At 47.4% G+C, this 23,423-nt stretch overlaps 1 protein-coding gene across 7 annotated transcripts in view; it reads right to left on the reverse strand.

Annotated features, from left to right (window-relative positions):
* PAX2 (paired box 2) overlaps window positions 1-23,423 on the reverse strand; it is a 96,386-nt gene that overhangs the window by 43,168 nt on the left and 29,795 nt on the right. For all 7 annotated transcript variants that reach the window (XM_083844981.1, XM_083844983.1, XM_083844980.1 and 4 more), the window contains 2 exons: window positions 9,053-9,138; window positions 6,890-7,009 (listed from right to left, as the gene is read on the reverse strand). In XM_083844981.1, the coding sequence (XP_083701107.1) occupies window positions 6,890-7,009; window positions 9,053-9,138 (206 nt within the window). The remainder of the gene's footprint in view (window positions 1-6,889; window positions 7,010-9,052; window positions 9,139-23,423) is intronic.

Below are 23,423 nucleotides of genomic sequence, written 5' to 3' on the forward strand. Positions count from 1 at the left end.
CACTGATTCTGAGCCATACGTGCCCAGACATCCGTATGCATCCTCCTACGAGGCAGTATTGTACACAGCTTAACGTACACATTTTCCAGGTCTCTGTGGGCATGCACAAAAATACGGGTCCAACCTGCCACTCACCCCAGTACATAGACATAGATAAGAGGAGATCCTAACCCAGTAATCCTACCACAGGAACAAAAAAACAAATCGGCGTGCATTCGTAGATACAGAAATACACGGGCAGACACACACAGATACAGCTGAAGCCAGACCAGCTAGTCCTCGGATAGTACCAAACCATGCCAAACTGAGCAGCAGTGTAAGCTTTAGAAGCAGCAGTCTGTCCAAACTGCTGCCTGTGATGTAAGCTGTTAACTCTGCCTTACCTGCAGCTCCCCTGAGCCACGCTCTCCCCGAGCTCCCAGGGTGCCTGTGCACACGCACAGACAGACAGACAGACAGACTGCTGTCCCTCTCATGGACAGACCTCCAGATCCGTGGTGCAGCAGCCTGTATTTCTGGCAGTGCTGTGCTGCTTATGCATTGTCAGCTCTTTAATCCGGTCTCCCCCAGCTCTCCCTTTCCACTCATCCTCTCCCTTTGCTGACCGTCCTTCCGCAGTTTGTTTAGCAAGGCACAGGGTGAGTGGCAGGCGCCTGCGCCTCATGTCCTCCTGGGGGTCTCGCCAGCAAAAGACCCTCAGGTGGGTGGCTGCTGAGAATAAACTGCCTCTTCGATTTACATCTTCATCTAGGAAGGAGGGGAGTGTTACCTACTCCTGTGTGTGTAGGCGCAGTGAACCTGGAAGCTCCCCGTGACCACTGCTGTTTGTAGTGGTGCAGTCACCACAAGCTGGTGGCCACTGGGAACTCAGCTGCACTGCGTGAAGCAGCGCAGTCCCAGGGACGGTAGGAGGGAGATGTATCAGAGTGAGAAACACTCCAGAAACTGCTTTCAGCCCATGTGCACAGCCATAAGCTGCAGGGTGCACACCCCGCAGCTGTGTTTGGTGGTTGGAACATGGGGCTGGCACCTGAGGCAATGTAACTGCATGTGTCTGCGGTGTCATTAAGTCTATTGCTGACCTGCAATAAAGCAATCATATAGAATAATGCAAACGCATCAGCTCTGGTGGCAGGAAATCACAGCTTGAAACAATGCAGCCACACCACAGTAATGCTGTTGTGTCACCTGCAGGGGTCCAAACACACTCTGTTGTCTTCAGCAGCAGTATTGGCAGAGCAGAAGTACACCTATTGCGCCCTGAGATGAACGTACACCAGATGTCATGATACAGTCAGGTGGAGTGGCTTGTAAACGTGTACAAGTAGCTTACAAAAGCAAATGCCTTTCCATACAGGCTAGTTAAGAGCTAGACCTCTTTGCACTAGTACAACTACACCACGAGTAACGCATAATCATATTGCAGAGGACAACGTAAGCATGCTGCATGTCCTGACACAACCCCGGTGTGTTGTGGAACAACAGGATCGTACTTCATGAGAACACATGATGCTCAGCTCAGCACTGCAGTGACATAGCCCTATTGACTTTGCTGTCGTGACCAGATGACAGTCTGTTGTCAGTCAGCAAATTACATCAGCTGCAGGAACAACTGCATGAATTGCAATGACAGTACAATTCAGCAACCAGCAGTTACCTCGCTGAAACAACATTGCTGCGTGCGGTGACACAGATATACCGCCTTCCCAGCCACCTCTTTGAAGAGCCTAATGGCCTCGAGTGTAGTGGGGCAGCGTAGCAAGCAGCGATACACCTAATCTCATCATTAGTGTCACAAACCCACAACACGATAACCACAGTCACACCGTCTGCAAAGACACACCAATGGCACTGACAATGACACGGAGGCATCTGAAATGTCACAACCACCGCTCCTAAATGGTATAATCATTGCTGCTCTGAACAACACAAATGGGATAATACTTGCACTGGCACACTCAGCTGCTGTATATCTGCTTAAAAACTGAGACCGCTGTGAACACATTAGAAACCTCTCCTCTCTGCACTACTTTTCATTGGAATAATTAAGTTCAAATTTTTCTTTAAGACATTGTGTCCTGGGGCAATATCTAAAACCCACCTTTCTGGACCGGGACTGCTGCGGCTCTCCCTGCTTCACCCTCCACCTGAAGGAGGCATTTCTGCCTTCCCAGTAGGAACATAGACATCATGGCCAGGTAGGAAAATCCCCACACTGATTGCTGTCAAAACCCTGCCCTGCAGTCAGAGCCCTATCATTTGGACTGAGAGAAGAGAAAGCCACTTGTAACAAAAGTAATGCTCCTCAGCAGAGGATGCCGTGATAATAAGAGTCAGGAAATGATGTGTGCAGCACCAAGGTGAAGCATAGCACCGCAGTGACGCTGCCTATTCTGCAGCTACAGGACCTACAGTGCAAGTGCTCCTCGTGCTGGATGCAGTACCTTGCTCTGAACAGCTCAGTGCCGTGGCCTGCAGCCCTATTCTGAGGAGCAGGTGAATCACCTGCATCGATACACCCCAACTCTTTGGAAAACACCACACGACCTGCTGAAATGGTGGTGACCCTCCACTGTCCCCTGCACTGACGCAGCCCTGCCTCACTTACTTCAGCGTAAATCACTCTGATCATCAAAGTGACAGGTAAAGAGAGGAAAGGAGGAACTTCTGCCTTCCAAGGTTCGCTCCCCCATCTCCGCTGGGGATTCCTTTACTGCAAACAGCCTGAGTATTATTGCCATTTACAGTAGCAATCACTCCATCCCCTCCTCTCCCACAAACCTACTGTCGATATTAGCACTGATCATACTAACAAGCCTGTGGGTTTTATTACTGCTGATACTAATAATACTGGACACATTACGTCTGCTCCCACCAATAACAGGCTGCAGATATGATCCCTGCTAATGCCGATAATACTGGGGGATATTATCTCTGCCATTGTCAGCACTGCAGATATTATTGCCAGTAATGCTGTCAAATACTACAGATATTGTCAGGGACCAAGATTAATAATGCTGAGATTGTTACAGCACTAGCCTCACTGGAACACGAATCCCAAATGAGAATTTGGGTCTATGGAGGAAGTATGTTTGTGGCCTGCTATTGAAGAGGAAGAGCTATCTTTAATCATAGTGGTTTTGTAAAGATCCCTAAAGTTTGATCCAGCTGGAGATGCTATAGTATGCAGGGAACAGTTGGAAACATTGTTCTCATATTATCTAACTGGCTATCTATCTATCCATGTATCTGTCCTCTCCCTTTTTCTCTATATATAGTGCTCAAGATTACAGTATTGGACTGCTACTGACTTTTTGTTAGTGCCGCTGCCACCCCAATTCTCATCCTTTTAGCTATCAATCAGGGAGTTACGGAGCAACAGAAATATTTGCATATTATTTTCCCCCTTTATCCTCCTGGACTTCTCTTTGCTGCTCCCGAGTCTGACAACGACCCTGCTCGGCTTGTCCTGCCCATACTGTGTAGTGCAATATTAGGGTCATGAGGAGCCAGGGATTCCAGTTTCCAGCCACAGCTTGGTGCTAAAGCTCTCAGTGGTCTTGGGAAAGGCATAACATGCTGCCAGGCCACTTCTGCCTCTGCAAGACGGTGGATGGAATTGGTGGGGAAGGTCAGAGGGGAATTACAGAAATGCTGGCTGGGCCTGCAGCCTGCAAGGAATGGCACACAGCTAGACAAGTGGTGGTTAACTTGTTTAGCCAAATCATTTGAAAAATCAGAGGAGGCCAGTTCTCTGCTTTGTCTAATCTGGCACTGAGGTCAGGAAACAAAAGGAATACGGGTTCTTAACAGGGCAAGTCCTGGCCATGCTTCCTAGGCACTCACCTGAGGAAGACAAATGAGTTTTGGGGAAAGACGTGACCTGGCAGTTCTTTGTTTGGACCAGGACACACTCAGATCTACATTCCCACTAGCTCGCTCTCAATGCCATTGTCTTCCTAGGCCACCCGTTCGGTAGCAGCCAGCACATTTGGTATACTGGGACTTCTCCTCTTCCCTGTAACTCCCTGTGAGGGACACACCTGGCTGTCAGCGTCCATCGCTGAGCCCACCTCATGCATCCGTCTGGTTCCTTCTGTCCAACTCGGGAGTTCTGCTACATCATCTTGACACATAATTATCTCTCCTCTTCTTAATCATCTGCGCTACCGTCTAATGTAGGCACCAGCTGCAGCAAGGAGGACCTGGGGGAGGGGGCGTGCTCAGATTGGAGCTCCTCTGTCTTTCTCCCACCCTGTTTCCCCAGCCATCGCAGAGGTTGCTAACAAGGTGTTCAGAGCTGGGGATTCAGGAGCACCTTGGTACTTCCCCTGTTTCTGCTGAACTGCATTCCTCACAAAGCGTCATCCTTGCAGAAGAGCTGGCCCAAGGGAGCAGAAAGAAAGAGAGCGCAGTGCTGCTGCTTCTGCCTTCTTCAGGGAAGGGCCACCTCCAAAAGGCTGGGAAAGTAAATGTGCATTGAGAGCCTGTAAGGAAGAGCTTTTCAACGCGAGAATGAATCCTACAGTTAAGAAACTGCAACAAGACAGAGCTTAGAAGCTTTGGGAAATACCGAGAAGGTATATATATCCAGCACGAGCATGAAGGAAATACCTGCACTGGCTTCTGGACTTGTTTTCTTAACTCCTGTCTCAGCTAGGAGCACTCGCAGCCCTCAGAGCTACAGGGGAGGATGCCCAGGAAGGAGTGCAGGTCACTGGCTGTGCAAAACCTCCCCTTGGACCTTCTAGCATTAGGGTCCAGCGCTGCAAAGTGGTTGATGTCTTTCAATGTTTCTTAAAGCCAGTGTGAGCACAGGTTATCAGCTCTTGGACTGCGGTGTTTAGCAGCTGGCTGAGGTTTCTCTGGGGCAGGAGTGTGACATCTCCCTGAGGCAGATACCTGGGATGGCAGAACGAAGGCTCTTCTGCAAGGCATTTGTAGCTGTGTCATGTAACTGGCACCTAAAACTCTGAGATCCAACACCCCCATGACTGTCTGATACCTTTTTGATTTTTCTAGTAGGTTATGCGGGCTCCTGGCCAACAGCAGGGAGTTGCAGTGTTTCTTGCCCTTCATAAATCAAGTCCAGGATGAATTAAGGACAGAGACAGAGAGTTGTTCTTACTGTCAATATATCATTGTGAAGTGTCACAGGCTTAGATGTCTGTTTGATTGTTTCTGTGTTTAACCGTAATGCTCCAAAAAGCTCAGGTTTTGGGGCTGGCAATGATTGCGTGGCTGCATCTAAGTGGCATGATTGTTCCAGGTGTTTGGAAAGAATAGCTGCTAAAGCTAGATTGAACTGCTTCATTTCAGAATGAAATATGGACGCACCATGGTGAGAGCTTGTGATCACCAAGCTGGAATGCATGAGGACAGGGGTTCACAGAAACCCCAAATACTGCCAAGAGATTTGCACAACCATTAGAGAAACTTGTCACTCGATTTGAAATGTCACCGTTTCCTCTGTATGTAATGAAGAGAAATGCTGGAGAGGCTTGCAATGTTTGCAGTCTCTTACTTCTGACATTTTTTGACTTTGAGGCATTGACTCAGCCCTTCCATTGCTACACTTTTCTCTTAGCTGGGCCCTACTGCCATCTAGCTGGGAAATGGATCTTCCTCTGGGGCCTGATCCAATTTCCAATGGCATCAGCAAAAATCTTCCCATTTGCTTTGATAGGAACTGAACTGGGTCTTTGCTTCCAGCCTCTGGTTTTACTTTGTATGAGGGAGAAAGGGGTCACAATGTCTGCCTTTTTCTTGGGACTATTGTTTATTTGGATCCAGAAGTTAGAAACGTGAACCTCACCAGCACCAACGCTGAGAAAATGATTGGCATAACCCCAAAGTGCAGCATCTCTCTCAGGAGAACTCTCTCCTCTCACCATGCATCACAGAGACCCCTGGTATTATATCACCCCACACAGCCTGGGGGCTACAGCACGCACAGCACAGCGAGCCACCATTACTGCCAAGAGGTCCCCCATGCAACAGGCAGCAGTGGAAAACAACATCCTGAAGGCAGGGCTGAACCGAACAAACTGCTCAGGCACTACTCTTAGAAAGTTCACCTCCCGGTCCTCAGTTTTTGAATGCATCAAATTAAAAGAGCAAGACAAAATTTTACAAAGCCACCATCAATGCACCAAGACCTCACCCACCCATCCTGACTCTGTCTATTTGGACCCAAGGCTCCAGCTTTTGGCTCATTTTGGGATTCACTTTGCCCTGAGTCCTTCCCAGCAGGTAGGAAAAAGAAGGAGACAGCTTAATCCTAGTCGCTTAGAGCCCTACTGAAAGGCTTGGATAACAGCCTTAGGGCCACAGCACTCAGAAGAGCTCCTGCTCTGCTCTCCGATGGTTGTGAGCACGGCAGTTCTGCTGTGGTGGATGCTACCCATTGGAAACTGGGCCCTTATGATCACCACAGCTGGTGTAGCTCATGGCTCACCACCAGGACAGGAGCTTGTTTGCAAGAGGAATGAGAAATACTCCCAAATTGCTGGTGCTTCTCCGAGATGGCATTTTGTTTGAAAACGAGGGAGTCGGGGAAACCTTGTTTACCCGCAGCTCAATGTCTGGGCACCTGCTGGCACCAGGGGAGCTCAGTTCCAGCCGTTTCCAGCAGTGAATGAACTTGGGATCAGCTCCAGCAATGGAGACGGCTCTCTGCCTGCCGAGCAGATGTCCGGAGACACGGCCTGTCATGAAAAGGCCTCGGAAGAAGAGCAGTCCAAGCCAGCAGGGCAGTGGCGGGGAACTGGTCTCTGTTGCTAAAACTGATCTAGCCCCTGGAGCAGCTGCAAACCTTGGCCTGAAATTGGAGCCTGTACATGGGGACAAAGAACATAAAAGGGAGGGTGAGCTTCTGCCCTCCCCCTACCTTCATCACGTTTCCTCTTCTCGCCATTCGACCGAGGAATCCCCAGGATCCCGTTAATGGAGTAAGAGCCCACTGGATCATTGGAGGCACTGGAGACGGGAGGGGATGCTGTGCTGGGCACTGGACAAAAGGAAAAGGGAAAAAGGGCCATGAGGAGAGCAGCCAGCACTCAGGGATCCCCCAGCTGAAAGCTACACATGCCACCAGTCTCACAGGAACGCCTGGGCGCTAAGCCGACTCCCAGTCCCTCACACTGCAGGACTCGCACTAATACTGCCCTGCCAACGTTGCTGCATCCCAGCTTTGCCAGCCTGTACCATAGCTCCACAGCCTTCCAGTACAGGGCCCATAACAACAAGCAAGCGCACTCCAGCAAGAAGCTAAGCCTCGTTGTTACATCCACCTTCAGAGCAGGCTTTGCAGTGCCTGCCACGTAACTGCGCGCAGTGCTGCACAGGCCACATCCCCTGGTGACGTCCCAGGCTACCCATTTTCTGCCAGATGGTTTCCTCCCAGCATTTCTCCACCTTGCGTGCACGTACTCTGTCTTAGCCAGACCAGCCTCTTAGGTGTCCACACAAAACACTCAATGAAAAATCAACTTCTCTTAGTATAGGTTAGAAGCTTGTCAGCGTTGGGCCAATAAATCCAGTTCCCTACTAGAAGAAGCTATGAGTTGGTGATACATACTCCAATCCAGATTAATAAAAGCCTTGTGTCTTTCTTTTGCGCCGACCAATGTAAACTGGCAGACTCCTCCTGCCACTCAGGGCTGTCCAGGACTGCTCTTGACTTTCAGTGTATCAGAAATGACAAGTCACCCAGATTAGAAATGATCACTTCCTGATAATTAGGGCTTTAGAGTATAAACCAAATAGAGTCATGCATCGAATAAGGAAGCCCATTATGTCCCAACATGCCCCAGTAATTAGGAGAATACCCCAGTTCCCCTGTAGGCCACTACTCATCATTCAGCTCATAAAGCACTGAACTGAAGCAGTCAGCACATCCAACAGAAGCTTTCCAGGATGGAAAGAACCTGCCAACGCTATCCAATGTAGACCCATACTTCCCAGTATACCCCAGAGCAATGAGAGACTCCAGCAGCAGCACTCGCAGTCCCTATCCCGGCTCAGCCAGTGCATTCCCTAGACATTGCGCTACTTCTCCAAGAAGGAAGAGTATCTGCCAACTCCATCTGGTGTGGTCAGTGCTTCCCGGGCCAGTGAGCAAGTCCAGATTAAAAGGGCATCCAGAAATGCTCTTCCATCCTGGGCCATTAATTCCGTTGTGTTCCTGAACACAGTTCATGTACAGGAGTGTATCTGCCAGCTCTGTCCCGTATAGGCCAGCACTTTCCAGTAAATCCTTGTTTAGCAGCTGATTCTCAGTAACCGTTTCTCAGACAGTTTCTTAGGCCCTAGACAAGCCATAATATCCCAGAATACTGCATTTTTTCTCCTGCTCTGAATTGTTACTGGGTAATGCGATGCTAGCAACAGCAGACATATGCACCATGCAGCCCACAGAGACATCGGTGAAAAACAGCTCATCACACATCTAGCACAGGACCTTTAAACACAACAGACTAGTAGGCATTTGGTAGCTTTATTACAGCCTCCATCTTCTGCTCACCTCGATAAACCCATTTCCTCTAGCAGAAAATGCATTTTCTCAGTGAAATACACCCATGGGATACCTGACTGCAGAGCTAGAACAACGAAGGGCTCAGTTGTGAGGTGTCGGGAATATCGTACCCTGGTCTGTGTAGTGCTATCTAGGAAATGGACTGGTTCCAGCAAAGGGAGAGCAGAGAAACAGGGAGAGGGGAGAAAAGCAAGTCAGAGAAAGAAAGAGACAAAAAGTGAAGGCCGGTGCTTAGGTAGGGTAGCAGTAAATACTTCTCTCTAGGGAGGCGAAGGAGAGAGCGTGAAAGTGAAATGGATGTAGAGGCAGGATCGCTTTGGGCAAATTCCTTTGGGCAAACTCTTTGCAATGCAGCTAGGGCAGCAGAGAACAGGAACCTCTGATTTCTGTTGAGGTTTCTTTCACTCCACCTCCCTTCTACCTAGCATCTGCTCGTCAGCCTTTGTTCCCTCAGCTGAGCATATTCTCATCTCCACTTGTCCTGCCGCCACCCTCGCCTCGTGCCAGTCTCCTTACCGATAGTATGTCCTGGTGCAGTCACACCTGTCCCGCTCCCATCTGGTGTTGGGTGAAAAGGTTGCTGAACTTTGGTTCTGATAATCCTGGAAAAAGAGCAAAACATGTTCAGAACTCAACTCTTCATGCAATTTCTCAGTGCCTGCGATCCCAGCTGTCAGCGACTAAAGATCCCACCTGACAACTGGGTGCAGCAGAATGGCCTCTTATGTCTTTTTATGGTTGTGACTCTACTGCTTTAACAGTCTCATTCCCAGAGAATTGTCCTTGCCGTACTCTGCAGTCTTCTTCCCAAACCTGCATAGCCATGGTGCTCAGTGAGCAAGCTGGGATCCAGCCTCTCCTATGAGTTAGCAACTGCATTATCATTCATGATCTGATCTGCCAGTGTGGTCATAAGGCAGCCTTTGCAGTTAGTAGAGCCACTGCTGAATTAACAAACCGTGTAGATTTCATTTTGTTGTGTACTTCAAAAATACCTTTCTGGCATAGAACTGAGGGATTTGAACTGATGGAAAGCTTTCCCAAAGCCCTTGCCCTTTATAAAGGAGAGCAGAAGGCATCTGTGGGGAGTGGTGATGGGATATAGGTCACGAGGAAAAAGAAGCTCCAGACAGCACTGATGTTTATCAGGTAGTGCATGAACACAGCTTGGGAACCCAAAAAGATCTCTTGGTGAATGCCACAGAGCTCATAATGCAGCTCAGAATGAACACAAACTGAACTGCAGTTGTTGGTGCTCCATTTCTTGTTACATGAAATCTTTCACCTCTAGGTCACCGGTTTAAATCCAGCTGAGGTCCGTGGTGAAAGAAAATCACTAGCACCTAATACTTGGCTGAGGGGGCCCTGCCTGCTGGCAGATGCTGGGTGACTGTGACTCAAGAACAACTGTCTCACCAAGGTACTCAGCAAATAAGCCATGACCTGTGAAGGCCGTGGAGACCAAATTCCTTTCCCAGCTTAAAACGAGCCTCTCCAATTAGGATGAAGGCTGCAGATGCTCTTTAGGCTTAGTTTCTGGAACTGTCAGCCCTGCATTGTGTTAGCTTTAACCTCTCCCCAAAAATCTCTCCAAAAAGTGTAAGCAAATAATGTATTCTCCTTGCTCACTCAAGCACTTCTCTTAAAAATTCATTCTAAAGAAAGCGTTGGCAACACTTCAAAGAGCAAATGTACAGCTGGTGGGCAGTATGGCATGGAGAAAGGTAGGCAGAGACTTTGAGAGGATATTTTTGAAAAAGCTCCACAGAGTGAAGCCTTTGTAGGAAAAGAAAGGTATTTCAGAGCATAACATCTCAGCTTGTTAGGAAACTCAGATAGATGGTGAAACCTGGGCAGTTACTGGAGTGGCAGAGGATGCCTGGACTTAGCTGAGACAGGTAGTGTCAAGGTTCTGGCTGGGGATGGAGATCCATGCAGATCCTCACCCCATATAGCTAGCTCAGTGGTGCCTAGCCCATAGCTGCTGAGGACCCGGACAGAAGGGGTCTGAGGGCCTCTGGGCCAAGGGGGCAGATTCTGAGACCACGCTGGTTTGCACTAGGTGAGGAGCTGATCTGAGAAGTCTGTGCTAGGACAAATAACACAACTTTTTTCTTCTTTTCTACTTTTTCTTTTTTCTTTTCTTTCCTCTCACATTCCCCCTATAGCCCCCTGAAGTGCCACTCTGGTTGTGTGAGTTTATTGATTTCCCCCAGCCCAGAGAAACAGAAAGAGGGGATGGGGTGCAGGCAAAGGGATGGAAATAGAAAGCTATAAATTATTTGTGACAGGAAAGCAATAGTGCCAGAGTGCTGAGCACAAGTCCCGTGTCACTATTAGATTCCTTTTAGCCTGATGACACTGTAAAAGAGGTTAAGTGTCTGATGGAATCGTACACCTTGGGGGCAGGGGCAGTCCAGGAGCAGAACAAGCCACAGAGAGCGGGTATATCAATTCTCCAGGCCAATAATATTCCCCTCATTGATCGCAACACAAAGTTCAAAAATCTCATTATAGCCAGGCAGACCTGGAACTTTTTAAAAATCAATAGAGTGATATAATGTATGTATACTTTGTATAAATGTATCTATCCATCCATCCATCCATCCATCTCTCCCAAATCTGCCTGAGGGTCTCTAAGTTAACGTACACATCATACTATGTGATGTTCTATTGTAGTGCAGCATAGTGAATGGATTAGAAGATTTCCCCTGCAGCCTCAGCTGACATATTATAAAATGTCCTATTAGCACTGCGGTGACATCAGACAGGCCCATTCATACTGAGATATGACATCAGATTTGCCATTCATAATGGGAGGTAGCATCAGTCAGTTCAGCTTCTATGGAGGGATCCATAGGGTGAGCCTCATTGAGACGGGCAGTGAGGCTGTGCTGAATCATGCCACATGGGAACTACGAAGTTTCCGAAAGACATTTAGAGTAAAAACAGCCTGGGAAACCATGGTGGTATAAAATTCCTGTCCATAATGCTTCGAAAACCCAGGCAGGGATGAAGAGGAAGCTTCAGTTTCCTTTCCCATTCAGTTCTTGGGCTCTCAGCTGAGAATGCCAGTTAGTGCCCATTGAGGCTGCGTGTACTGAGATTTGTCCAGTAGGAGCTGGAGTGAGATTCACCAGCTCGTTTCACCAAGTAGCTGACAGCTGGTAATGATTTTCGGTCACTACCAACCAGGGCCAGCTCCAGCAAGTCACCCCGAGGTGAAAGGCTCTGCTGGAAACATTCCCCTCTTAAGAATAAAACTGGTTTTGTGTCAAAAGAAAGTGTCTGGGAGCAGTGAGCAAAGGGGGAGTGTTCCTGGTTTTGCAGCCTCCAATGGCTTGGTTCAACCCAGGCACTGAATGGCTGAACCTAATGAAGTCTGGGGTAGAAGATATTTCCTACGGCTAAAAGAAGAGGCAGGTCATGAAGAGGCTTTCCCCAGCAGCGCTCCTTTGCCACGCAGTCATGACCTAACTCTGGTATTGTAAGGAAAGAAGAGAATTTTCAGACCCTAACTTGAAGTACAGGATACGGCAGTGCATCACCCTGGGTCACTTCATTTAGGGACAGTGATAAACAGCAGTGTCCCCAGGAATTGCTGCTGTCACTTTGACAGGCTTTGAGTGGGTCTTGTACGTGAGACCACCTAATGAAGCAGCAGATGAAAGATGAACAAAGCTGACCTGATCCTGTAGCAACAGATGCAGCATAATAATGCGGTCTTTAAACTTCTGGATGGCTGAAAGCTCACCCTTACTGGAGGCTGAAACATGTAGTAAGCCAGCACTGCTGCTCCAAACCTAGGAATACTGCATTACTGCTCTGTAAGAGGGAGCAAAAGCTTCATCGCCTCTTGCTGCTTTTAATGCCGCATTCTTGCCTCTAGACACTGGAGAAAGACATGCCTTTTTTACTTATTTATTTATTTTTCAGAACACTTCCTCAGCTCAAATCTTGGCATACCAGCCAGCAGTGCTGATTTCTTGAAGTAAATGCCAATGTTTTCGAAGGTATTTCTTTTCTCCAAAAGAAATTGTCACTTTGGACTAATTTCATCCCTGCTCTAATTCCATCACAGTCAGTGACTCCAATAACAGCATTTGTGTTTAATTAGGGGCATAAACTGGTACTTATTGTAGATTCCCATTTTTCATTTTCCAGTGGGAGATTTTTGCACAAGTTGTCTATTTTGAGTTTCGGAGAATATACACAGCTTTAATGCAGAACCTTCTGAAGTTTCAGCAACAGGACATTTATAGATCTTTGATGGCAGTAAAGCAACCGAACTTCATTTCACAATCTGAATTTAATACGTGATATTATCTTAAGTAATGGCATATAATGTCATTACAGTACATAGTATCATACCGTGAATTATAAATCCATTCCTGGATTTCATGAGTTACTATGGTTGGCTGGTAGTAACTCTTTCTAGAGTTAATACTTCAGACAGCTCCATCTGAAACCAACTGCCTGTTTCCAAATGAGCTGACTTCCTTAAACGTTCTGTATTAGATTGGGAATCTCCAGTGTTTGATTTCTGTTTTCTTATTTGGGGCAGATTTATGCAATTCCTTTTGCCGATTCTGAATGCAGATGGACAGACGAAAGTCAACTCCTGTAATATGACAACTGTAACAAGCTAGAATCAAATTTGGTCAAGGATGTAGAAAAAAATATTAAAAGATAAAATTAGCTGAGATATAATCCTTTCTGAGAAGCCCAACTTTCTCTTCTTTTAAACAAGCAAGAGAAAAATCTCTCCTAAACCTGTCCAGGAATTATTTGCTAAAAGAATGACAGATCATAAGAAACATCCCTCGCTTCTCTGACATTTCTATCCAGGCTGTCTTGTAGACTGACATACTCTGTGGTTACTCTACTCTTACTATTGCTGGAAGAGTCTTTAGACAGCATCGCAAAGGCAAAACTCAAACTAGGGCAGATCAGAGGGAGTTGAGGTAGGTCTGAGCCATCTGGAGGTCCCGATCTACCAGTTCTTTTAATCCTGGAAGGACCAAGTGAAGTGCACTAAGGAAGAGCGCTTTGTCCTGCTGCGTGTCCTCGTGTCCTCTCTTTGATGACATTCCTCTGTCGTGGATTATTTCTCAGAGTGGAAGGGCACACTCAGTGGAGCACCGAACTCCTCGTAATTGTTCTGGAGTATCCATACTTTAAATGCTCCATATTAGAAGCACATTACAAGACCCCAGGGTGTGCATTACTGGGCAATTAAAGCAGCTCTTGGAAGGCTAACGCTGCTAAGCTTCAGCCTTGCTCTCTGCAGTGTGTCCAAGGGCAGCTGCGATGGCCAAGGAGCAGGCGCCCCGCGGTGCCTTGCTGCTTCATTAGCGCGGCCGGGCCTGCGGCGCAGAGCCATGGCAGACTGTGGGGCCTTGGTGCGGGGCTGGTGGCACAGCCGGGCCTCCTCTGCCTCACAGCCCTTCCAACAAAGGGCTAGGGAGCACCCCAGCGATGCTGGCATCAAAGTGTGCCTGGGGAAAAGATGGGAAGAGGTAGCACTGGGTTCCTTGGTGACAGTGTCCCGCCTGCGGGTGGGTGCTGTGCAGGCATAAAGAGCCCCGGGCATGGCTTTGGTTCAAACGGGAGATGGTCTTAATGTTTCTGTGCGTGGTCTAGGTGGGGCTGAATTCACAGCTGAGCCAAAAAAAAAAAAAGAGGGAGGAAAGTCCTGCTTGCATAGACAAAGTTCAAGCTTCATAGTATGGTGAGGAAAAGCAACCGAGGGATTTGGGGGGTGAAGGAAGGGAAATAAAGTCTGACAGTAGCGGCCTAATCTGACTTAAGGGAAGGGCTTCGGTTCCTTGCATTGTCATGGACCTCTCATCAGGACTTTGGACAAATGGTATTTCTCTCTGTGCTCTGTTTCCTGCCTGAAGTGTGAAGATAGGAGCGCTGCCTTGCCACCTGGGGCACGGTGAGGACAGCTGGAAGGAGGAGTGAAGGGCTCAGACTCAGTAATAACAGGGGCCAAGTAAGTGCTTCAGCGAGCTGTGGCATGGCGTTGGCTTCATTCCCCCGCTTGAAGCAGAAGTGACATGTACCCTGCTGACAGTGGCTGCATGTGAAGGGAAGGGAGGTAGGCAAAGGCAACAGGAGCTGTATTTCAGCTACGCTGATTTCAAACTCGCGTTTGAATTTGCAGCAGCAGCTGTAGTTGGGAAGATGAGAGCTGCAGTCGCCCCCCAAAAGCTGTAGCGTAATTTCCATTAGGGCTGGGGGGGACAGTAGCTTCTCCTACTGCTCTCAAAATCTACTGCAACACTTGCAGCCCTCAGAACGACAGCTGACATTGGCAGGAGCAGCAGACTCAGCTTCCTTGCTAGCTGGCCCGAGGCTCTGGCACTCTCTGCCAAGAGAGCAGAATGCCTTCAAACCTTGCCATATTCAGGGGCCACGAGCAATATTCACACATTCAAACTCTCTTCTGTCATGAAAATTGCAATTCCTTCTCTCTGCCTTTTGGAAGGGAAGAGAGAAGAGTGGTGATCATGTACTATATTGGGATATAAGCACAGGTATGATAGATCAATTAGATTGATTACACAGATAATCCTAAGAGGTGGCTGAATAGGGATAATCCATTTTCCTGAAGCTTCCAGATAGACAGAAGGGAGAAATGGAGATGCCTCACGTCTCTTGAAACACAATCCCTGCCCTCCTTGAGAAGATTTGGCTCCTTATCTGCTGTTAATCTGTGTAGCTCCATCATCTTCACTGGAGCTACCCTGGCATCATGCCTGAAGAGGAGGGGACATAAGTGCCACTTTGTTCCAGGTGAGCCTGCTCATACCAAAGCACAGGAGAAAACCCAATCCTGCCCTTTTCTCACACTGCAAAGACCATTTCTTGGCTGCACTCTGAGGAGAGACAGAATTCACAGCAGCAGTTTTACTATCTGAAGGGCTTAGAGAGGAGCTAGGATTTTTTTGTTGTTTTAAATCAGTGACCCATGATGACACCATACGGTTTTATTTCATTTAATTTGAGCAGAGCATTAACGTTCAGCTTCTAGCAGATCTCTGCCCATTCCAGTACTGCTGCGCTGCACTGTACAAGTCAAGGTGTAAGGAAGAGGGGTGGAAGGGAAGAAAGGTGAGGCCAAAGATGCCTCCTGGGGTCAGGGAGACCTACCACGCAGGGCACTAGCCTGCCTGTGGGCAGTGCCACCCAGCTTCGTGCCACTGGTACGGATGGGTTTGACAGCCCCACATCTGTAGGCTGCCTACCCCGACCTCCCAGAGTAAATTGCTGCATTAGGCTTTGAGAAACATTTTCCCAGTCACCCGAGAGGCTTTGTGTTAGCCCTTCGCACGGGGGTGCAGAGCCCAGCCGGGAGGCTGCCGGTGCGCTCGGGAGCTGCTGTGTGCAGAGCAGTGGCTGCACGGCCGTCGGGACCCAGGCTGGCTGGCTTACAGCTGGCTAAAGTCTATCTACATGAGCTGCAGTCAGGCGGTGACTGCAGCACAGAAATGTCCTCGGGCAGGTGTTTCTACTTTTATTACACTCAGTTCACGTTTGGAAGGCTTTCTTTGCAGTCAGGAAACCCAGAAATGCGTTACAATCCAAACATCTAGAAGATGTCATTCACTTTACAAAATATTGGAAACAAATTGGGTGTAGATATTTGACATCCCAGATTTAAGGCGAATTAAGAAAATCTTAAAGGACAAACACGGTTCTGCTGGTTTTGTCTGCAGAAACACAGGCCTGGGAGGAACCACCAGGCTCATCAAGTCCAAATTCTGGTGCCACAGGCAACCATGGAGCAGATGTTCAACTCAGAGCACGCACAAGAGTATCCATCCCAGCAGCTACAGAGCTATCAGTCCCCCACAACAAACTCACAGCCTCTGCAACAAATGACCAAAAGCTTCAAAAAAAAAGAAGCCACAGGAAGGGAGCGGGAGAAAAGCATTGTCAGTGGCCACATCCCCTTCACTAGCAGGAGATCTGTTCAGTGAAAAGATGCAAAAATCTTTCAGCTCTTAGTAACCGATCCTTTTCTAAGTGCACTATATCATCAGTGCACTACACTGCAGTGACTGCAGGTCTCCTGTCACCTACGGACCAGCCGGCTCGGATCCTGCTAGCAGCGTGGCCACACCAGCACGGCCCTGGCGAAGGGGACAGCCCCGCGAGCTGCCAGCACGCCGGTGACTGCCGCGCAGCATGCGCCGGAGCTGTCGCAACAGCGGCTGTGTCAGCAGGTGAGTTAAGGAGACCTACAGAAACACATGGGCTTGCCAAGGTTAAATATCTTAATCTGGAGCATGGGAAGTTTTAATTGAAAGCTTTGCTTTGAGCCCATTTCCAGTTATTAAAATTCAGGAGTCTGTGCCGAATTCCTTGCGGACGTTCATTTTGATTAACAGAAGACGTGTGTACTAGAAAAGAGGCTTGGACTGGGAGGCAGCAGATAGCTGTAGATAACATTCTCAACTCTCTTGCAAGTTATGCCATACGTAGTATTTTATATAAAATGTCAGATCTTGAAGATAAGCAACTACGTGCAAATTTCAGCCTTCATTTAAAACCAAGGTATTTCTGGCTTTCACGACTGCAGAGAACAGGTGGAATTGGGACCTGGCTGTCTCCCAAAGGACCAGAACCAGAGGCAAAGAAAAAAAACAAATGCATTCTTATTTACAGTCTTGCGAATTTTATGGCAATCTCTCAGTTTTTGAGGCTGTTCACTCAGGACTTTTTAACTCTGGGGCTCGGCAGTGTTTTATCTCTGTATTAGCAGTGTGTTATCTCTGCATCCTGCAGAACGCTCCCCTGCGGTTCGCTTGAGTGTTGGACAAGAAAGTGGTCCTGAGTGTGTGGGTGACATGGTGTGGGCCTTCCTTATGCTTATCAGAACTGGCAAAACTCTCACAGTGGAACCCTTACCAGTAAAAGGTGGTTTTTGACCAAAATTAAAACCAAAACTGTGCTGGAAATGTGTCGGTTTAGATCTAAGGCAATTTCTACATCAGGTTTTAAATAAATTAAAAAAAAAAATAGTGAGAACTTCAGCCTATGAGAATGGAGAAATTGTTTTTTTCCTTTAAAATGATTTTTTAAAGGTGAACGAGAAGCTATGCTAAAAAATAAGAAGTAGAATAATATATTTAGATTTTAATTGGAACAGCAGGTTCCAGCTACACTGCATGTAGGTGTAGGATTTTATTAAAGCCCTGATTCAAAATGAAAACCAGGTTGAAAATTTGGAAATTTCCACAGAGCTCCTGAATCTTCCTTCCTGTCCTAGCCCTTACTGCTCTCCTTATTCTTTACACCTCTCTTTCTCACGTTGCCCAAAGCAGCCAGCCCCAGGCAAGCGCTCCAGGGAGTGGCACAGGCCCCCAACATAAAGCTGGGACCCACCTCCAGAGATGGCAGGCTGCTTTTCCTAGCTTTCTGTAACGAAAGGACAGATCTGTAGCCAGTCTGCTTGGCTCATGTAAGTCACTAAGAAGTCTGAACTTCAGACAATATGAGCTCTGTGTTTGTTTCTGTATCTGTGTTGTTTGTGGCCTGAGAGCACTGGCATTTGTCTCTTAGTTTGTTGTAATTTATCATACAGTGGTGTGCGTACTTGTTTATCTTTGCCTACAGGTCTGTATTTATAACTGTGGCTATACATAGTTAAACATTTGGGTCACATATTGTAGTCAGACCCCATGAAGAATTAATAAACATTTATTCAACCATTACAGTTTTTAACAGAGCTTAATGGGCAGATAGGCTGCTCAGATCTGTGGTTGTAGCCATCACTAGCTAGCTATATTGATCTTGTTGTACAGCACCAAGTACAGTTATTGCAAACAGTAAGTCATAACCATCTAAACTCATCTGTAACAAGGCTATAATACCCATTACGTAATATCTTATATGTATCAACACATATATAATTCATGTTGCACCTTGCTACGTTATGAGGCCCATACCTATGTCTACATTTGCCTATCTGTCTAAGTTTGGGAGTACAGATTTGTTTTACTCCTAATTGCATACCTGGCATCCATCTGACCAAGCGCAGAGCTATGGATTTTGGTGGGCCCTGAGCAAGCTGTTACTCAGATCCCATTCCAAAACTATCGCGATGGCTGGCAGAGAATTCACTGCACTCCTGGGTCCCGTTTCCCTACCCCTGGTATAAATACAGTCTCTGTCCATAGGAGGTAGCAGTCTAAGGGTTTACCTACAAATGACTATGCAAAATAACTAATTAGAATTAACTGAAAGTGCGAAATTAAAATGGTCTAGTTAAACTGCATTACACCTCTGACTCCCTTGTTTAGAATTAAGGCAGCTTTAATTTAGTTTAGCTTAATTCACTTTGGAAATAAAGTAAACTAAATTCAATTTGGGACACTCAGATTTTGAATGAGCATCCAAACAATGTCTTAATGGTTTTAACCAATGCACTTTCTAAGTTAATTCAGATTCATTTTGTTGTTTGTCCATGTGTAAGCAGGCCTGTTGCCTATTCCCTGTCAATGAAACCATCTCAGCTGCGACGCCTTCAGCAATTCCAAATTGACAAACAGCCTCCCAAGAGCCACGCTGTTTAAGTGATCCTCCCACACATGCAAGTGCTTCCTCATCCCCACCTCCTTGTGCTGGCAGCTTTTCTCCCCATGTCTGAGCTCCGGCGGGCTGATGTCTGGGCTCTACAACTGACTTGCCCGGAGCTTGGTGCACTGAACCAAGTGCTAGCTGGTGTAAGCTTAGAAGAGGTTCACCAATTGTTCAGCCCTGTCTGAAGATGTGAATTGTAAATATTTAATTATTCAAATTTTACAAATTTTTGCAATGGAGTTTTGTATAGTTTCTAGCTCCGGCGAATTGCAAGATATTCTTTTGGGAAGTCATGATATTCTAGAGAGCTTCTAGTGATTTTAATCCAGTTATATTATTTTCAAGCATGATCCTCTTAAGCTGAACTAACTATCTGTTCATCTAGAATTTATTTCATGGTTTCATCCAGCTTTGCATAGGGACGAGATTGGATGCAATCAGGACTTACAGATAGAGGCATACAGAGGAGCACAGGCAATCGTATTTACAAAACTATACTACTTTTACATTTTTTCTTGAATATTTTGTGGTCAAAGAAGACCAGAGGTAGCATATGGTAGTCCAAAGATCTTATCTTGGCCTTTTTTGTAAAGAGCAGTTGCAACACCAACTGTGAACAAAGCAATCTGAGAATTAACACAGAAGCATCTTCTGTACAAAAATCTTAATCTTTGAAAGCATAATTATGGAGATTTCAAACTTCTCATTACCTCGCCTAAATTTCAACCACACTGTATATTTATATATGGTCAAAACACAGCTTAGGAGGAAAACACAGTCAAATGTTATTTTTGTCACAATGCAAAAAAGCACTTGAAAAACTGCATTTTGATAAAATCTCAACTCACATAAAGGACCTGACCTAAATCTTTGCTAAGAAGCCAACCAGAAAAACAAACAAACAAAGCAAGCAACAACAAACAAAAAAGCACCAGAACCAAAGAAGCCCACCTAAATACCCAAGCCATCAAGTACTTTTTGATTATGTGGTTATGCTAGGTTTTTGTCTGCTTGTTTCGCTATGGAGCTAGTGCTAACGAGTAGATGTTGGTTTGTGGATACTACAGGCTCAGAGATTTGGTATAAAATCAGCACAGTTTGATTGAAACAGTTACCAGTCTGATATAACGAGACAGTCCCATATATTAATTAATATACCTGTGCAGAATGTACCTGAGTGCATGTGGGCATCCATTTTGGTGCAACTAGCTAAAAAGAGGCCACTGTAAGTAAAAGCTAGATTTGTAGCAGACATCAGTTTGCATGACTTTTTTAGTGTGGACGTCCAGTTTGTGTGTGTATATATATATATATATATATATGCACAGAGGATGCACAAGGCTACCTTGCTGTACCGGAGCATGAGCATGTGTGCCTATGTGCCTGTCCGCACGTTCATTTGCATGTGTGTCAGTCTGCAGGTATGTTTCTACTTCTGTGTAATCTGGCTGCAGTGCTCTCTGAATAGCAATGAGCTCAGTAAAAGCATGTATACATTTGTGTCTGGCCGTGCATCTATCTGCATGTGGATGTGCTTGTGTGGTGTCTGTGGGCACATCTATTTTGTGGGGCTGTACCGAGGTGCTATGGGAGTCCCTCTGGTGAGATGGATGCCGCCTTGCGTTTGGTGCCTGTGACTGTGTGCTCTCGTTCCCTTACAAGATAGCATCCTTTGGCAGCAAAACAGCTGCCTGGGGGTTGGGAGACCTGGGTCGTAGCCCAGCCTGCAGTCAGTGGGCTCTGTGACTCAGCAGGTTCTTAATTTGCTCCGTGCCTCAGTTTCCTTTCCCCTCTTTTTTTTTTCTCCACCGACAAAGACTGTGGGCATGGACTGCCGCCTACTTTGGGGAAAATGCAGCCCATTTGGGATGGGGCCCTGGCCCTGGGGGGCTGTTGGGTACTGCAGCACTGCTGTGCGCTGGCAGGCTGGCTCCTGGTGGCTTTGTGAGAGTTTCTCCCCCGTGCATGTACAGAGCAGGGGGAGGTGGAAAGGAAGGAGTTATTAAATGCCAAGCGGATATGCAATAAATCCCATTGATTTTACGAACTCCAACTTGTCTTCAATCTCTTTCCATTCCTTATCCTGGGGGCATTGCAACAAAACCCTATTTTAAATACCTTTTCTTCCCCTTCCCCCACTTCCCCTCCTCCCACTCCCCAAAAAAGTGTCAATATTTTATTTGGATTTTTAACTTCGCTCCATAACAGTTGTTTGACCTCCTGACTCATGCGAGTCACATAAATTCTGGGACTTTATTCAGGAGCCATGTTCCTGCTATTGAATAAGCAATTTGGGAGGGTGAATTAATGACTTGTGCTGTTGCTGGAAAGTCCCTGAAGAAATATTAAAATTGCTTGCAGACTGAATCAATACTCACTGAACACCCAGCATGAGGACCTGGGCTTTTTAATGGCTACAAACAGCCACACTTGGTAGAGGAAGGGGAATTCCTGTGCACACACCACGCACGCGACTGCCAGCAGTCTTCCCCCGTCCCTGCTGTCACTTCCAATAGCAGCCCCTTGTTACACACACAGCCTGCTGGTAGCCGATGCCTGCCGTGCCAGGGAGGAGACACCAAAGAAGGGTGCCCTGTCTCCCTCACTGTAAGACCCCGTAGGGTTTGCAGGCGTGGCTGTTTGGGTCTCGTGCGAAGCGCTCAGCTTAGCACGCCCTGGTGGTCTGCAGGTCTCTGTTATTTGGGGCCCTGGAAGCGTTCTGTGTGCGTGTCTAGGTTCACTACCACGGCTTGGGGAGAGGATTTGGCTGTCTGCTGAGGCACCTGTGTGGGATGCTCCTACTGCTCTGGGTGCTGAGGGGTGTTTGCGTGTTCTCACAGTGTGGCTGAGTTGCATTAGGGCCACGCAGTAGGTTCTCCTTGGTTCCCTCACTTTGTATTACGGTGAGTCCTGAACACAGTGCACCCATGCCAGCGGTAAGAGTGGCCACGTTGTGCAGTAGGGCACTGGGCAGCCACCCACCAGCCTCCCAGTACATGCACACGCAGTGCGCATGTCCTTCGGGCTCTTACTGTCTGGTGCTCATTAGCCTGACAAGAGACAGGTTTGGGGAGCACCCCAAGTTTTGCTGCAAGCACCCTTCACCAGTGGTGGGGTTCATTGCCAGAGTTTCCAAGTCCCCTTGGAGCGCGGGCCACGTTTTGCCATTGTGTTTTTGAATGGCTGTTTTGTATTCGCTTGTTGGGGAGCTATTATTGTGTATTAACACTGGGGTGTGTGTGCTTTGTATGACCGCCTGTCTGTTTCATTGATTCCATCAGTATTATTTTGTAATCGTGTGTCTCTGTGATTGAGTTAGTGTGCATTTCAGGGCTCCTGTGTATTGAATAATGATGTCAGGGATTGGGTTGTTTGACTGGGTAATGGCCTCTTTTCAGCGTCGTAAGTGAATGTGTCCTCCTCCTGTTTCCCTGTCTCGGCCGGGGCAGGATCACTTACACTAGGTGATTCCTTAAGATGCTCACATGCAAGCAGAGAACATCCCCAGCTCTCCCTTCCAGGGCCGTGCGGCTGCCTGCCTCCAGGAGCAGCAGGGAGTGCCTGTGCGCACCGCTGGATTTCTAGGGCTATGCGAGAGGTCAGATGTGTGTGCACTGAATGGCACACTCAGGAGTTTAGGTAGGACTTGTCAGTTATGGGCTTGGGTAAGTGTCTGTGCCCTAAGTTTCTGGCTATTAACACAGAGAAGGGCACCTCTGTCTGCAAGTGCCTACGCTGGGTGCGACTGCCTGAGGTGCTCACGTCTGACTCGGCCGGGTCTCTCACATGGGGAATCACGGTCAGTAGGACATGTCAGCTGCATTTAGCCATACATACGTGCAAGTATCTTAGGCTGCAGTGAGTATCTGTGTTTGTGCAATGGCTGCTGGCGTGTGTATGCTGTATACTGCTGCCCTAAGCAGAGCCACACTTGGTCCCTTAGAAATGGGCAGGGGAGCTCAGTTATTTCTCTGCCAATGATTGTGTGTCACTGCTGCCCGGATTTATTTGCTCTGTGCAGGCAATGTGTCTGGCGCTGGGTCTGCTCTGTGCTTCCTCAGCCACCAGGATTTCGCTCAGCAGCAGTCACATCCAGACAAAGTACATGGGAAGGACTGTGAAAGATCCGGAAAACTTCCAGGGAAAGCTCTCGACGCTATCCTATCACCAAAATACCACCTATACAGCTAGGATTCGGTGAGCCAAGGAGTTTAGCTTATATTTTTCAGTGAGGTTGCTAACAGGTAACTCCCTTCTGCTCCTTGCACTAACTTGAGCCTTGCTGCTTCCCCTG

This window comes from Anser anser, assembly GCF_964211835.1.
Source record: "Anser anser genome assembly, chromosome: 7".
In the NCBI taxonomy this organism is placed as follows: Eukaryota; Metazoa; Chordata; class Aves; order Anseriformes; family Anatidae; genus Anser; species Anser anser.